The sequence below is a fragment of the Alternaria dauci genome, chromosome 1, assembly GCF_042100115.1.
Source record: "Alternaria dauci strain A2016 chromosome 1, whole genome shotgun sequence".
Lineage (NCBI taxonomy): Eukaryota > Fungi > Ascomycota > Dothideomycetes > Pleosporales > Pleosporaceae > Alternaria > Alternaria dauci.
In genome coordinates, this window is record NC_091272.1 from 3,536,356 (window position 1) to 3,552,409 (window position 16,054).

At 51.5% G+C, this 16,054-nt stretch overlaps 5 protein-coding genes across 5 annotated transcripts; 4 read left to right on the forward strand and 1 right to left on the reverse strand.

The window, feature by feature from the left end:
* Positions 1–2,096: 2,096 nt before the first annotated feature.
* ACET3X_001098 (uncharacterized protein) lies at positions 2,097–2,616 on the forward strand (the record flags this gene model as incomplete). The annotated part of the gene is made up of 2 exons (XM_069446352.1): positions 2,097–2,563; positions 2,607–2,616. 2 exons carry the CDS (start codon positions 2,097–2,099, stop codon positions 2,614–2,616), a joined length of 477 nt encoding a protein of 158 aa, XP_069311340.1.
* A 1,100-nt stretch (positions 2,617–3,716) lies between these two features.
* ACET3X_001099 (uncharacterized protein) lies at positions 3,717–5,258 on the forward strand (the record flags this gene model as incomplete). The annotated part of the gene is made up of 5 exons (XM_069446353.1): positions 3,717–3,963; positions 4,016–4,597; positions 4,628–4,714; positions 4,769–5,116; positions 5,173–5,258. The coding sequence occupies 5 exons, from the start codon at positions 3,717–3,719 to the stop codon at positions 5,256–5,258; spliced, it is 1,350 nt and encodes a 449-aa protein (XP_069311341.1).
* An 837-nt stretch (positions 5,259–6,095) lies between these two features.
* ACET3X_001100 (uncharacterized protein) lies at positions 6,096–7,230 on the forward strand (the record flags this gene model as incomplete). The annotated part of the gene is made up of 2 exons (XM_069446354.1): positions 6,096–6,114; positions 6,167–7,230. The coding sequence occupies 2 exons, from the start codon at positions 6,096–6,098 to the stop codon at positions 7,228–7,230; spliced, it is 1,083 nt and encodes a 360-aa protein (XP_069311342.1).
* A 1,416-nt stretch (positions 7,231–8,646) lies between these two features.
* Positions 8,647–12,467, reverse strand: ACET3X_001101 (uncharacterized protein; the record flags this gene model as incomplete). Its single annotated transcript, XM_069446355.1, has 4 exons — positions 8,647–9,389; positions 9,444–10,153; positions 10,206–12,298; positions 12,363–12,467. 4 exons carry the CDS (start codon positions 12,465–12,467, stop codon positions 8,647–8,649), a joined length of 3,651 nt encoding a protein of 1,216 aa, XP_069311343.1.
* A 2,599-nt stretch (positions 12,468–15,066) lies between these two features.
* Positions 15,067–15,823, forward strand: ACET3X_001102 (uncharacterized protein; the record flags this gene model as incomplete). Its single annotated transcript, XM_069446357.1, has 2 exons — positions 15,067–15,647; positions 15,700–15,823. The coding sequence occupies 2 exons, from the start codon at positions 15,067–15,069 to the stop codon at positions 15,821–15,823; spliced, it is 705 nt and encodes a 234-aa protein (XP_069311344.1).
* Between the last annotated feature and the right edge of the window lie 231 nt (positions 15,824–16,054).

The following is a 16,054-nucleotide window of genomic DNA, read 5'->3' on the forward strand; positions in this document are numbered from 1 at the left end:
CGCAGAAGACAATCTTCGATGATATCAGATCTTCCGATTGTACGCAGAACAAGTAGAGAGCAGTTAGCCGATGGTATCGAGATTTGGCGACGTCAGACATGGATGAAGTGCCATCAGGTGGAGACTTTACGCCGGGAACGTGACCAGTGTGAAGAATCGCGACGTAGTCCTTGATAACGCTTGGTTGTTCGGCCGTCAAATCCACCGTGTCGTCATGTATTCGTTTGCAATGAAGAGCTATCCTTGGAGATCGCTTGAGCAGAATACCCTTATGTACTTGTATGCGCACAGGGTCAAGTGAGTGTGGTTGGCGAATAAGTAGAGTGACTATTTCGGCAGTTGGACTAGAGGATGTATGTCAGATGAAGGAAACGGTGCGGGGACTGGCGTCATACCTCTCCACCATTTCTCGCAATTCGAGAAACTCTCTGAGTGCTTCTACCATAGCGAGATGGGCTGTTATTTGCTTGTGTCTGGCCGAAAAGCTTCGTAGGTTATCAAGCGTGGCGTTCTAAACGAGGGTTCATAACCGTTTGCCTAGATTCGTCACGTTACAATGGCACACAAAGCGGTTCCTGACCGGAGTGCGTCATCCGTAGTATTCACGTTGACACTGGCCGCTATGTCTCAAGGTTAGGGTATTGAGTTACTAGCAAACCACACTTATCCAAATCGAGACCTGACGCTCCATGGTTCCCTGCATGGGAGCTGGTCAGGCTTTTATACATGGCGGTAGGAAACTAGGCCTGCAATGTGGCTTTTCAGTATGCCTGAGACGCTGCGAATGTCTGGGGTGGAGTCCAGAGTTATTCAGCGTGCGGGGATCATACGGCGGGACCTATCTCAGTGTATAGAGACAGCGGTACCGAGAGAAGGATCCGGCTGAGAAAGCGTGCGTCGATAGATCGGTTTCAATATCGCGGGACGCAGCGTGGGTGTAGGGACTATATCAATGATACAGACTGTAGGGCGAAGACTACCAGAAGGAGTGCTCAGAATGCTGAGAAGCTTTGGGATGTCTTGAATGAAGGTGAGGGGAAGGAACTACCAGTGTCGTTTCCGTCCATGAAGTCGCAACTACCGATTGGAAGCGCGTTATCGGTGGCCAGGCCAGCTTTGTCCATGACATGATCCGGTTCCAGGGTGGCTATGCGCTCTAATGCTGTATTTCCTACTCTACTCACGAACTTCAGTGAGCGCCGTCACTGCTGCTGATGTGAGCTCATGCTCCCTGATGTGTTCTTTGCTGTGTGCGGAACTTTCGAGCCAACATCCTTTCACCTCGCGCACCATCATTGCTACTGGCAACATCTACCGTAATCGCAACGTATCGGCCAGAGCCCCAGAACTACCGCCATCCCTCAGAACGCGCCCTAAGTCAGTAACGAGCGAGGAATGGATGGTGTGGTTGCGCTATGTGGTGTTGTCGCTACTCCACATACGTTGTCTGGTTCAGGCAAGTGACCTCCTTCCCTAGTGGCGGCGCAATGACGGAATCAGCTTACCAGAACGCGTGCAGCACGAGGCAAAGAGAGACACTGCGCGATACCCACGACAAAGGACATCGTGTTCCACAAATCGATTGACGTATGCCACGACGGTTTATGTGGCATAGACCCTTCGGCTAGTGCATCGGATGTCGTGACAACAGAACCTTTCGTTTGCCAGCTCAGAATACCATTGTCCCACCTAAGACAGTACCTGCACATGGAGCGCGTCACTGCCTTCGGATCGCGTCATTCATTCGGATACTCATCGTCTGTATAATCAGCGTGCCCCGAATTTTACGTGATAATGGCTGCGGAGCCAGTAGAATCGTTGGAAACCGCTTGCTGGTACTCTCAGTCTTGTACGGCTGGCGTACCTGCCACAAAGGAAGGCGTGATCATTCGTATCGTTGATGCCTGGCAGGCATCTATCCGTACCGAGATAAGCAACGTGAGAAGGTTATCTTTCCGGGAATTAGACCAGGCCTACTCTAGGTTACACTCCTTTTCTTTAACCAGAACCAGAAGTACCCACAATCACTCGCAGCACCACTCTCCAGATTGGTCGAACCCTGGACTCCTTTCCTGCATTCTCGAACTTATACTGCCATGTCTTCTACCTCTTTCAAGGACTACTATGCTGACCTTGGGCTCGAACTTGGGGCTTCCACTGCAGCCATCAGGAAGGCGTTCCAAGATCTTGCTAGAAAACACCATCCAGACAAGTCAGGTGTAGCAGATGCTGCAGTCTTCCGCCGTGTCCGCGAAGCTTTCGAAAAGCTCTCTGACTCGGAGTATCGCGCTCAATACGACCGGTCCTACTGGCGCAGGAAGTTCCAGACGGACATTCCAGCTCAACAACAGAACCATGGCGGAGATGAAGAGCGCTTTGGTGGCACACGTACAAGAAATCAGGGCGCTGAGACCCAAGAAGCCCGTAGCGCAAGTCCGCCGCCTGTCAAGCCGCAACGCAAGCCCCACGAGCCAAGTTGGCAGTACTTCTTGGGCAAGGCCTATACCACATGGCAGAAGGAGGACGCCGCCTACCGTAAGAGGCACCCTGAAGCTCACGAGAGGTATGTGGACCCATTTATCTCACACCTGATATCTCTACTAAAGCGCTCCCTAGTCCGCTCAACAGTGGCCCTCCAACTCCCAAGCCTGGAGGTATAGCGCATGGTTTGGTCGTTCTCATGTCTCACCCTTGCGTCCAACAAAACTGCATTTACAAGACCACAGCGTGGCGTCTTCAGGTCGGCGGCGCAGACCATTGCGTGTTCTGCATGGCCGTCCACACGGGCGGTAGGAGATGTCCTGGCTGTGAGGTGCTGGCATGTAAGGCGTGCGTCGAGAAGGTCCGCGGGTTGGAACGGAGCCCCTTTGAGGGGTTGAGATCGAAGACGCAGTACTGCTCGTCCGGTGGTTGAAGTGAAGGGTGAGATTGTGTGCAAGATGGGTTGTGATGGCAATCTTGGGGAAATGTCGAACAGGATGGGAGATGGCAAGACGTGCAGGAATGCATCTACATGATGCGTGATATCTGAGTGTGCTTACGACGGTTCAAGTTCAACACCAGTATCAAAATTGTCCTGACAGCGCAGAGACGCAGTGCCCATTTGTGCTGAGGGTGGTTGTGGGGAGTTGCTGTGATGTCTGAAACCCGGGAGGCTACGTTTCACGCGGCAGCTCCGCGCAAAGGAAGCCGTGGTCGGTTGTTCCTGCCGTCCCTGTCCCTGGCGGAGCATTGACCCCGCACATCCAAGACCTGAGCACGGGCTTGCATCATGGTTGCGCTCCAGCGCGTCCCACATTTTAGAAACGCCATGGTGTGTCACTCCACTTATGGACGCGCAATCCGTCCGAGCCTATCGTCAGCCCGTACCGCGAACATGCTTTCCATGTCTGGTACCTGGTCTTGTGCCGCTCTGCAGCCCTTCATTGGGATCAGCTTGTCTGGGTGCACGAGGCGGACGATCTATTCGCAGCCGCTGCACGTTAGCATACCGTGTTCGTATCTCCTGGTTTGGGAATGCGGGCGGCCTTGGCACGGGACATCAGCATTCCAATCCAATCAATTCACCGGACCCTCACGGAACTAGTGCTATTCACAACCTCTCGACACATTGACCTCTTGGACTTGTACTTTCCTCCGTGTTTGCTGGACATACACTTCCTAACCACCGACCAACGCCTTTCGCTCATTTTCAACAACACTAATCCACATTCAACATGGACCTATACCGAGCTACATTCGCTGGCTCGCTGCTGCTCAATGCACTCGCATTCTACCAGTCGTACCGCTCGCGCAACGCGGCTGTCGTAGAGACAGCGACTACGGACAAGAAGGATGAACACGAGCATCTAGAGCCTGATTTGGAGGGCCTGAGCAAGCTGAAGAAGCGCTTCTTTCCCATTTATTTGCTGGTCAATGCTGCGGACTGGCTGCAAGGACCATACATCTATCCAATCTACAAAGGTGCACTCGGGCGACCATTCTCTTAACGGTAGAAATGCTAACCAAAGTGCAGATGAAAAGGGACTACCGGAAGAAACAGTCGCATTCCTATTCCTCATAGGCTTCATCTCCGCCGGCATCTCCGCGTCTTTCGTAGGCACTCTAGCAGATCGATACGGGCGTAAGACCGCATGCTTGGGATACTGCGTTCTTTACTCCCTATCATGCGCCACTCTCTTGTCCGACAACATCTACATCCTCTTCTTCGGTCGCATTCTCGGTGGCGTGTGCGGAACCGTTCTTTGGAGCGTATTCGAAAGTTGGATGGTCGCCGAATTCAACCAGCTCATGCTTTCAGACGGCGAGCCCCATCTGAGCGCGATATTCAGCACGATGACTACTTCAAACACATGTGTGGCCATCGCTGCGGGTATCTTCGCGGAGTGGGCGGTTAATATGACAGGCACGGCAAAGGCACCGTTCATGGCTTCCATTGGCTGCTTGAGCCTGTCTTTCCTCGCCATCTCAAAGTACTGGGGAGAGAACTATGGAACAAGCAGCCGCAGAGCTTCAGAGACGGAGGGGCTGCTCCAACAAGAAGAGGCTACACCAGCTCCCCCAGCCACGTCTGCTCTCCGGACGATTTTGCGCGATCGCAACATCATGATGCTTGCATTGGTATCAGGCTTCTTCGAGGGATCTCTTTTCCTGTTCATCTTCTTCAAGTTCCCAGCGCTGAAGCTCAGCCATAAATTGGCGGGCTCAACTGAGGGTAAGCAAAACTCCACCGGGCGTAAGCCGGGTTGACAAAGCTAACATCTAGCAGAATTGCCATTTGGTCTCATTTTTGCCATTTTGATGTGTTCGATGATGTTTGGTTCCCTCCTTTACAAACACCTATCCACATCCGCAACACCTGTGCCGGCGCAAAAGATGCTTACCAGCATCCTCGCAGTGTCATCCGCGTGCTTCTTTGTCCCTGGACATTTCCGCGACGAGCGTCTTACATTATGGTGCTTTTGCATCTTCGAGCTGTGCTGCGGAGTTTATTATCCTGCCATGGGCTCGCTAAAGAGTAAGCTTGTGGAGGATGGCTCAAGAGCCAGCATTTACGGCATTCTTCGTATCCCCCTCAATGTGTTCGTTGTACTGGCTCTGAGCACTACGAAAGAAGGTAAGCACTAGTACTTTGTCTAGACCCGAAGGACCAAGAACTAACCATTATCTCAGGCGAAGCGCATCGCGATACGGTGTTCACGACTTGCAGCGTGCTTTTGGTGGCGGCTGCAATAGTCGTTCACAAGACCCTAACATGATCTCATTACTATCCACTTTCCTTTTTAGTCAACCTGCATAGCGCTAAGGATAAACATAACCTCGGGAGAACAAGCTGTATAAGCATGATTAACAAGCCTCGCGCAGAGCGGAGCAACATCCAAGATAGACACATCGCGAAATAGCGATTTACAGAAACCATAATCACATTTCCTTCCGTAGACGATGGATACTATGACATCACGTATTGCGACGCGACTTTGGAAGGTGCGACCTGAAACGCGTGCCTTGTTCAGGAGAGCGACCAAGCCACGGCCGACACACGACCTGATGATGATCAACGACCCACATGTGCCCCGCCGCTCTGTTGGACGTTGTGCGGCTAATGAACTTCCCCGTTATCCACTAGTCGCTCCCTCACTCTCAATGGTGCGAAGATAGCGGCAGGTGGCTTGAGCGGGGTTTCGTATAATCAAGCCCACACGGCTTCTTGGACGTTCTTGATCCATCAACGCTAAATCTGTAACGGGGGCATTAGCTGATGTTTGGGCGTGATAAGCGCTCGGCAGATGTACACGTAACACTGTTGGTCGTTCCGCTTTTGTCGTTTCGCACCTCCTTGGCACGTTCTAAAGGACCGACATCACGCAGCCAGACTAGGGGTGGAGTCGTTTGAGGGTCTCCCAAGTCATGTTTGTCTTCTGAACCCTTAGATTCACTTTTATTTCCTCCTCCCTTCACTAAACTTTCTCTTTTTTTGTACGCTTGACGCGATCGTTACCTCCACCGATTCAACTCGGAGGTTATACATCACGGTCTTTCCTTGACTCGACTCAACTCTCCTCACCATCTACAACGTCACTCTTTCAACCGCGACGATGCTTAGGTCTTTCGGTGGTATGTTCAGTTGATTCTGTGTTATCTGTCAACTTGCTAACAAGTCTTTCAGCCCGTGTATTCGCAGGAATATTTGTGGTCGTTTTCCTCATCGTAATTTTCCACAATGAAGAAACCGCTGGCACGGCTCTACTTCCTTACCTCCCTGTCCTCCCATCGACAGGCTCTCCACAATCCTCCTCGATACTCCAAGCATGGATAAAAGACCGATCGGCCTTGTCAGAAAAGTCGTGGAAGAAGAGCGTTGAGCTCCGCGACCAAATGGCCAAGTCGCATCCGGACAACCCGAAGATTCCATTTTTTCCAATGGACTTTTTGAAATACCCATTCACAATCTGGGACTTCTTCCCAGCGACATGGACATGCCCCCACGACGTCCAACGTGTTGGCCGACTCGGCGACGGAGGAAAGTGGGTATGCGGAATGAACATCTACGAGAGTCTTCCTGCGCCCAAATCCGTGTCTTCAACCATCGGATCACAGGAACCCCTGGCGAACCCACAGGAAGGTCTCGTCATGTACAGCTTTGGTATTAATGGCGAATCCTCTTTCGAAGCCGAAATGCTCGATCGTGTTCCCAGTGCCCGTATCTGGGGCTACGACTTCTCCGTCGACGCCTGGGGTCCCCAAATCGCAGAGAAGCACCGCCATCGAACCTTCTTCAAGAAAGTCGGGCTAGGCAAAGAAGACAAGCATGACGCGGAGCCGCCATTCTGGACCTTGCCCAGCTTGATGAAACAGAACAACCATACGTACATCGATATTCTGAAAATTGATATCGAAGGCAGTGAATACGACGCGTTGGACACGATGATGGACGCTTTCGACAACATAAAGACAGCATCTGGAAAGTCCGTCTTGCCTATTGGTCAGGTCATGATCGAACTGCACCTCGGCGACGGAATTCATACCGAAAACGCCAACGGCGGTGGCAGCGTAGACTTTCGGCGGTTTAGAACTTGGTGGGAGAGGCTGGAACGCATGGGCATGCGCCCCGTGTGGATGGAGATTAATCTCTTTGCCGTCACTCTGGGCCACGGCAAGGCAAACCCGAGGTGTACCGAGTATGTTTGGGTTAATGCCAAGGACCAGAGAAGCGTCCTTTGGAATGTATAGATGACATTTGGTCCGCAAGATCAGCGGCGTTTGGGGCCCGAAAGAGGCGTTTAGAAGATTGGATTTACAGCCAAATTAACCATATTTTTTTTTCATCCATAACAACACCGACCGCTGTAAAGGTGCGTGAAGCTGTAGTATGGTCGCTTTCCTATGTCCCAAAGTCTCATAAGGTTGGCGTGTGCCGAGTGATGTCAGATTGAGACTTGACTGAATCTGATCTAGCGTCCAATGTCACGTCCCCTTCATCAATCTCACGGAGCTGCACTAGACCAAGCATCCATCCTGCGACCATTCAACAAGGCGGAAGAAGACGCAACCCATCAATCAAACAACGATCCGATCCATGCGGGGCTTCCAAGCCTCCTCCCAAACCTACTACGAACGCCTCACATCCTGCGCCTTTGCTCGGGCAACTAACGTTTCGGCCGCCGAACACCGTCCGCATTGTGCGAACAGCGTCGCAATCTACACCAGCGCCCAGACGTCTTGTCCATCGACCCTGTAAAGACTGCGATTCAGCGGATCGGCTAACGTTTGTGTCCACAGCCACTTTCTTACATTAAGGAGATCGCAATCTTAACGAGGAGGATTTGTTGGCTGAAACTTAGAGTAAGCTGTAATTAGAATTTCACCCCACGATCCGCTATTCCATCTCGGTCGCGTGCATCGATGCTACCCACAAGGGTCCACTATCCGAAGAGCAACCGCGGATAAGCCCTAGGAACTTACATGTCCTAGAAGCGCATTTTCTCCTGTGTATCGCAGCCGTCAACGCAAGCTCACATTGGCAATGGTGTCCTGATTACTGTCCAGCGTGCTACCTAGACTCCGACGATAAATCCGAAACCATTGCCAAGCGCTGAGACATTGGCAGATACCGCTTCGAGTAGTCTGACTGCCTGGGGAGAACAAAGAAGGTTATGTCGCCTGGGTCTGAGGGCCGCACGACTACTGGATCATGGATGATGTTCGGGATGAAGGTCTTGTTTCTGATGGAATAGGATACAGCTACAGGGCTGATCATGAAGCTGTGGCCGAACGACCTGAGAAGACTGCTCTCGTATAAGCGGGCCGGTCCGAACAACGTTAAGAGCACATGTATGCCAGGAGGGGAAGCTCGTAGGAAATCCACAGCGCGCAGGAGTCGAAGTGGGGTGTTGTGCTCATCTCCGCATTCATGAATGCAAATGCTGTCGGCAACTCGGTGCTTACCAGGAAGGCAATAAAGAGTGCAAGCGAGACTGCATGCATGATACTGTACGATGCTGTCAGCAATTCTCAACAGCTGACGTTAGTATCTCAGATCAAGGAGCTGTTGGGTCGGCTTCACATGCTGTGCATAAGGCAAATCGCGTGCACAACAAAGTTTCCAGTAGTTCAAATAAATCCACGGGTTGTGTCTCTGGTCCAAGCTCAATCTCCGTTACCAAGTCCGCTTCCGAAAATCTTGTCTATTCTCGTCACCCTCTCCCACACTACATCACCCCTTCCGTCCTCACCACCCTTCCTCTTGAAGTACAGTATCCGATGCTGAGGTATGAATTCCTCGTCCGTTTGCTCAGTCTTCCATTTCTCGAGTCCAATCTCCTTTGCGCCCAAGAAACGGTCCTCGTATCCAATAATGTAATCACTCGGATCAAGACTCGGATCCCAACGTAAGCGGTTGAGGACGTCGGATGCAGGGCGTAGTTTGGTGCTCGACAACGGCGTCGATGTAGGCTTTGGACGCTGAGGTATCGCACGCTGTGGCTTTGTCTCATCGGCATCTTCAAGGTCTTCGTCGACAACGTCTTCTTCTTCATCCGAGTCTGAAGCCGTCTCTGTGGCATAGATTCCCCACTCTCGATCATCCAGCTGCAAGTCTTTGACCTCGCTCGATCTCACCAGTGATGCATCAACCCACGAGGTATTTGAATCAAAGTTCTTCTCGTCAGTGCGCAACTGCGTCAGGAAACGATCTAGGGCCTTTTCCAAAGCTTGCTTAGCCACCTGTTTCGCCTCCGTACTTGTTGCGGAGACGGTCTTTTCAGCTTTCGAAAGTCCGATCAGGTAACATCCTTGGTAATCTCTACCATCTTCGACATCTTTCGAGCCGCCGTTGACGAAGCGGGCGGGCCAGATCTGAACTTCGGAGTTGGGTATGGCTTTGTGGATGTCTATCAAGATCAGCATATCGCTCGTGCAAGAGATGTATATGAAAGAGTGCTCACCTATGACGAGGGATATGCACCGAGACTCAACCCAGCCGACTAGACTCTTGCCCTTCGCCAGCGTCCGGCCCCAAAATTGTATATCGACCTTGATGAAATTGTTGTAAGTGTGGAGAAACTCCACAACACCATGCGGTAGGTTCAATTTCAGTTCCGAAGCCGGGGGTGCATCGAAGAACTTTTCCCACGTCATGCCTGGCTCGCATAGCTGCTGCTCAGCGTTTCTGAAGGCCTTGACTAATAGCCGCAGACCGGGAACGGTAGCTGTATGCGCAATGTTGGAATTGGGTGAATGATAACCCAGCACGACCATTGGCTCTCTTGTGTTGCGGTAGTAACGCGGTCGCTGTTTGTGGTAAATAGCATCGTATACAATGTCGTTTGTCCAGTCAAAGTGAGCGTAGTGGTGGAAGAAGCTTACGACTATGTCTGCAGCTGTGACTGAACCATAGTCATGTCCAAGCTTTTTGCAGACCCGGGACAACATCAGCGTAATGTGGACGCCACCAAGAAAACCAAACTTCGCGCTGTAGATGCCGCGCTGAACAGCCCATAGCTTGATACAACGATAGGCTAGGCGGAACGCAGGAAGCGAGGGCAATGTACGTTGAATGTAGAGTAGATCGCGGTAAGGCTTGAGTTTGCGGAGCGAAAGGATAGAGAGGTTGAAGACGGGGTCGGATGCTGGAATGTTACGGAACTCGTGCCACCTGTTTGCTTCATGTCAGAACTATTGCGGGGTTACAGTGACATGAGACATACCTCGCGACTATCTGAGGCGCAGGACAGTATTGCAAGTCCATGAGTATCCCGTTGACGGAAAGTTCAAGCATGGTGCCAGTACTAGCTTCGACCTTCCGCAAGATTCTGATGCCCTGACTCTCGGCTTTGACAAGCCGTTGTCGGGCAAGCTTGAAGAAGGTCTTGGAGCTGATGGTTCCAATGCAAAGGCAGTCGACGTCCGAGTCTGTCGTCCATACACCGAGCGCGTATGAGCCAACCGGTACGACGATCAACGGTATGTCAGGCTGCGCTAGACTCGCATCCTCTGATGTACCAAGTAGAATATTCTGGAGGCTTGCAAATGCGTCGTGCCGGTCACCGACATGTTTCTCGTTCGGAAACATACCGTGTGTTTCAAGTATGGAATGTAAGCTCGTGGTGTCTGCCAGGACCCTAGCTGCTCGCTTATGTTCAAAAAAAAGCTGCTTTGACGACATTTCCTTATTCCTATCATTCGATACCGCAGCATTCATCGATTGGATCCTTGTTCTTACGCCGTAATGGTCACTCGCAACAACCTGCTCGCCATCGATCATTTCCGGTACGCCGAAATGGTTGAAATGGACTATGCGGAGTGATTCTTGCGGCTTGAACAATATTCTGTCGTAGCGTTGCGGGCGATCATGGGAAGTGGTTGTGGTTCCAGCAGCAAGCCGGTTGTTCTGGGGGTCAAATGTCGCTCCTTCTTCGCCTTCGAACATGTCACCAGTCTCAGTATTACTTGTGTGGTCCACCCCTTCGACATGGGCGACAGACCATGCATCAGACAAGCCAGCTTCGCGCAACTCGTCCTCAATTGCCGATAGCGCCGATACAGTCTCGCTGGATATGGACTGATTCTTGATGGAGAAGTCGATGGTGTAGGTTGATGTGACGAGGTTAAAATCTCCAGCAATGACCCATGGCCCGCGTTTGTAATTTTGTTCCAAGTGACGCATTAGAGTACTCATCTGGGATTTCTTGGTGGCCACTGACCCGTCGGTAAGACCAGCAGTTAGATGCACCCCAGCAACAACGAGACCTTTTGACTCCATAGAACTGGTCATTTCGATACCCCCAAACTGCGCAACAAGAGCACTCTTATGCTTGCGATGGAAAGAGACTGAATGCCAGCAAAACGGGTAGCGACTCATAATAACGACATTGCGTAAACTAGGAAGGGGACCAAGATCGTTTTGGCAGGGGGGTCCATGTGAGACATACGGATATCTTTGGGCGATTTGTGTGACATCGGGGCTACCCCACAGTAGGTAGTTGAGAAAATCATCGGAGACCTCTTGTAGCACCAATACATCGGCCGTCGCTGAGTCAGACAAGATGGTGCTGACGATCAACGGGTCGCGATCATGATCTGGCGGATACTCGGTGTCCACCAGGACGTTGTAGCTTGAAACCGTTATATCTTTAATTCCAGATTCGGTCCTGTCTCCGTCTGTGTATGATGACCATTTGTGTTCATTTGGATCAAAGCAGAGTGCTGGTTCGGTCAGCACCTCGTGATCGTCAGACACAGTCTCTTGTTGACCTCCGTCGCCATCAGATTGAAGTGTAGGCAGATTCGAGTTGGATGTTTTCACCCAATAGTCCACGCTATGAGGTCTCCAGATATCGCACGGAGCCCCGATATCGATAGTTCCATACAGTCGCATATGATCCGTGGAGCGTGTGCCAGTCGTCCTCTCGCGAATCAGGATAGCAAGCGTGCCGACGCGGAACCGCATATTCGGCAGTAGACGCGCCTTGCGTAGGAGATACGATTGCGATATCAGAGGGTTGCCTTGTGTTTGACCGACAGTAAGATGTGCGGTAGACCGAGCAGGTCGCTGTCCCAAGGCTCGTAGTACAGTTGTTCGCAGCGAATCGAGAGGCGAATCTTCATCGTCGCCACCGTCGTCGGTAAGAAACACAGTCATACTGTTCTTTTGCACGAATCCACCCGCTTGAACAAGTTCTATGTCGATCGGAGTCTCTTGGTCAAGATTTTCTGCCAGATACTCTCGAATTTGTTGTTCTGCTTTTGGGAGATGCTCACGGGCTACGAAAGGATAAACAAGGTTGATATGTGGTGGCCACTGTAGATCAGAGAATAAGAAGTTAACGAATGCTTCGTGTGTTTCGATTTGGTCCAAAACTTGCCTTTCCGTAAGCCTTGTCGTAAAGTTCTCGCAACTGGTCAACGTGACGACATTGAGAGGCCGGCGGAATAATGCACAACGCAGTATCGTGTGATGTCGTTGACATTTTAGCTGGAGGTAAAGATTGTTCGGTAGACGCCATAATAGCAATGTAAGAGATACACGGAAAGCTATCGCAAGGGGTATAACGCGCGAGAAACGACTTCGGTATTGACAGTTCTGTGCTCTTGTAACTCTTCAGCGACCTTTATGTCTTGTGTGGGAACCACAACCCAACACTGGACTCCACACGGTGTATCAGCCTACTTCCCGATCGGGTGCAGTATATGACTCTGGGAGTCGTTGGTAGCCTCATATGTGAGGCTTAGGCCAAGTGAGCAAAAGTGAGTCATTCACGCTAACCAGAAGCAGCTCTCGCGCCACACGAGATGGGTGCATTCAGTAACATGGCCAGAAATGCGCGATGAGGCTGGCGGACTAGTCGCAGTAGCATCATGGGCGTGCGATGAACTAAATCAAGAGAGTTGGGGGTTGTCAGTGGTTGGGTGAGGAGAGTGCTCTGCGCGGAAGCTGTCCAGCTCGAACGGCCCGAGGTCAAGTGGGTCAACGCATCATAGTCCGCGGTACACGAGGCGCCGCGAACAGCCCGCAAACCTTCGTCCACATAACATCGTCGCAATCTCCAGCAGGCAGCGAACATGGCTGGCCTACTGGATCTTCCGAGTGAGCTGCTCTTCAACATTATCGACATTGTGCTGTCATTGCCGACTGTGCAGTCAGAGAACGGCAAGCGCTATCGACCCAGCTGGCTGAACACCGCTTGCCGCAATCTGTATTGCATACCCAGCCCGGATCATTCAACACGTCCGAAAGCTATCGATCTACTACTCATCAATCGGAAAATGTACACTGAGACTACAGAATACCTATTGAAAGCGCCAAGAAACTTCGAGGTCGATATCGCGGTTGTCGACGACCATTGGCTCTGGCCAACACCACGCGTTGTTCCCGTGCGCAAACTTGACAAAATCATCGAAAGATTAGCCATCAACATTATCCCATGCTGTACCGAAGAAGAAAGAGCTCTGCAAACGGGTTGGGATGACGATATTGGGCAAAACATACCTGATCTGTCCATTGGCGATTCCGTCTGGGAGGCGCTTCTAGCCCCACTGTCTTACTTCTTGCTCTCTCCGCACGCGGATGTATACGTTGACAGACATTTATCGAAAACCTTCCAGGGTTTAGAAATTTGGGTCGAGCCACCTTTAGATGCTCATCCTGCTGATCGCTTAGACGATGACCCGAATCTATCTATTGGTCAGATTCGTACTGTCGCAATATGCATCAGCACATTGGCATATGGCAACGGTAACGAGACTTTGAGCCTAGCAGCAGTACCTTCACGGAGAATACAAGGTCTAGCCCATCTCGATTTCGAGCAGCTGTATCCAGTTGACCGTGTAAAGTCAGAAAACTACCTGCGTGGGTTGAGCAGCTATATCGAAGGGTGGGCTCGCAATTTGACTACAGAAAGAGTAGGGAAAAGAATCGGCAGGATACAGTTTTATCTCAACAAAGAGATATGGAAGGAACTGGACTTGGAAAGTTGTGTCACGGATAACTAACCCATAGCTTGCATTCTACAGGCCCAGCCACCCCACCAGTGATTCACTACCTTTGGAAGCACGACGCGACATTTCCAGCCCCCTTTCGCGCATGTGCAACACAAAAGATGCACGAACTCTTGGGTCTACCGAAAGAGAACTTCTTAGACATGGGGGCGTAATTGTGGCCGCGCCGTGAGTTGCTATTGTTGGGACACCAGGCGGCATCAATGTTGTCATAGCGCTCGAGCCACAAGACGCGTTCCAATCATTTGGAAATCCTCTACACAGCGTCAGGCGCGTGGCTTCTTTCGAAACACATCGAAGGGAAAGCACCTCGCATTGGATTGATCGGACTCGGATTTGGACAGCGTGCAACAAGCTCGACTGGGCGGCTATGCAAAACTTTCTCCCACGACGGTCACTCACTACTCGCGCAATCGGGAGTTTGTGAAAAAATCGGTCAGCGAAACCATTGCTCGTCTGTCGCTTGGGGCTGCGGAAACCCGCTTCATCCGGATCAGCTCGAAAAGCAGGCGTCTGCAGCAGGTGGAGCTCGTCATTTTGCGATAATTAGCTTTGGGATCGAGCGATGCCGCAAACACGTTGAAAACACCACTGGAGATCAGCAAGGGTCTGACCTATGCTTGACTCACCGTGTCAGGTTTGGATGCACGTTCAACGAAAAGCATGGAAAAATGCTGGGTGACGCATTTTCGTTAGCGTCATCATCACGTGGTGCGCTCCTCAGCCACCAATCACGCCTCGATTGTGGCTTGGCATGTGATAACTGTACGATATTATGACGCACCCAGAAATTGCAAGGGCAAATAGGTCTTTGTTGTGTAACAGACCAGGCACATGTCCGCGGTGCCAGCTTTAGTTTGGGTGCTGGGTAGCTGGTCATCACAGTGACGGTGAGTGACGATTGTGTCGAACGACCAAGAAGGATCCTTCGTGACACGGCGCACTCACCTTGTCTCCAGCGCTATAAGACCATTGCCCGAAAACACTTTTTACTGCCCACAAATAACATTCTACTAGCTTCACCAACTTACTACTACTACCACCAACGTCGATACCTAAGCGTATTTCATCATGGTTCGCCCCCAGCAGCCAATCGATGGCCCAGTCGACTATCCAGCCGTCGACAAGCGAGAGCAGACCGGTCTCCTTACGCGCTTTGTTCCCGACAAGCTCAAGAACACCGCCTTCTACCGCTGGTTGCTGCGATTCACCCGCGTTCTCCAGTTCATCTCGTCCGTCGTCTCTCTCGGCATCTTCAGCCAGCGCCTATACAAAGTCTATCGTCTCGTCAACAGCGTCAAGACACGCCGCGGCGTAAACGGTTCCTATGGCGCTGTGGAAGGCATCCTTGCTGCCGCCGTGCTGTACACCCTAATCACCATGCTGCTCTCTTGCATCAAGAAGTCCGCCAACCCCGGAGGTAGAACGCTGAGGTGGATCTGGGTACTCTTCGACTTGCTCTTCGTCGGTGCATTCATCGCCGTGACTGTATTGACGCGTCCGGATGGCGGCCGCGCCGGTGCTAGGCACTGCTACAGCCCTAGGCGTCTTGCAGATGGCACAAGCTCCAACACCATTACTGGCGAGACAGCAAGCCGCGATGACTCTTGCAACTTGCCCTGGGGCACCTTTATCCTCGCCATCATCAGCACGTAAGTTTCTCATGTTCCAAAACTCTAGTAGCAATTCCTAATCGGCCCTTAGGCTCCTCCACGCCATTACTGCCTCTTTCCACGAGATTAAGGATTACCGCCGAAACCACAGGATCAAGCAGGAAGCGGCTGCTCAGCACCACAACGAAATGGGAGCTGATGGCGTTCGTTATTAAGCACGCAACTATCAGAGATGCAGACAAGATTCTTCGCGTGGCTTTCTTTTCTTCCATCTGCGAATAAACAAACACAGATGTGTAAGGTGGACTAGTCGCAGCCTTGGTGTATTGTGCCCCCACAAAGTCCATGTTAGTAATGGCGTAATTAGGTCGGGTACCTCTACCCGCTGAGCAAATGAGTAATACGAAATCAAATAATAATTTTTCCATCTCCAGACACCAATCATG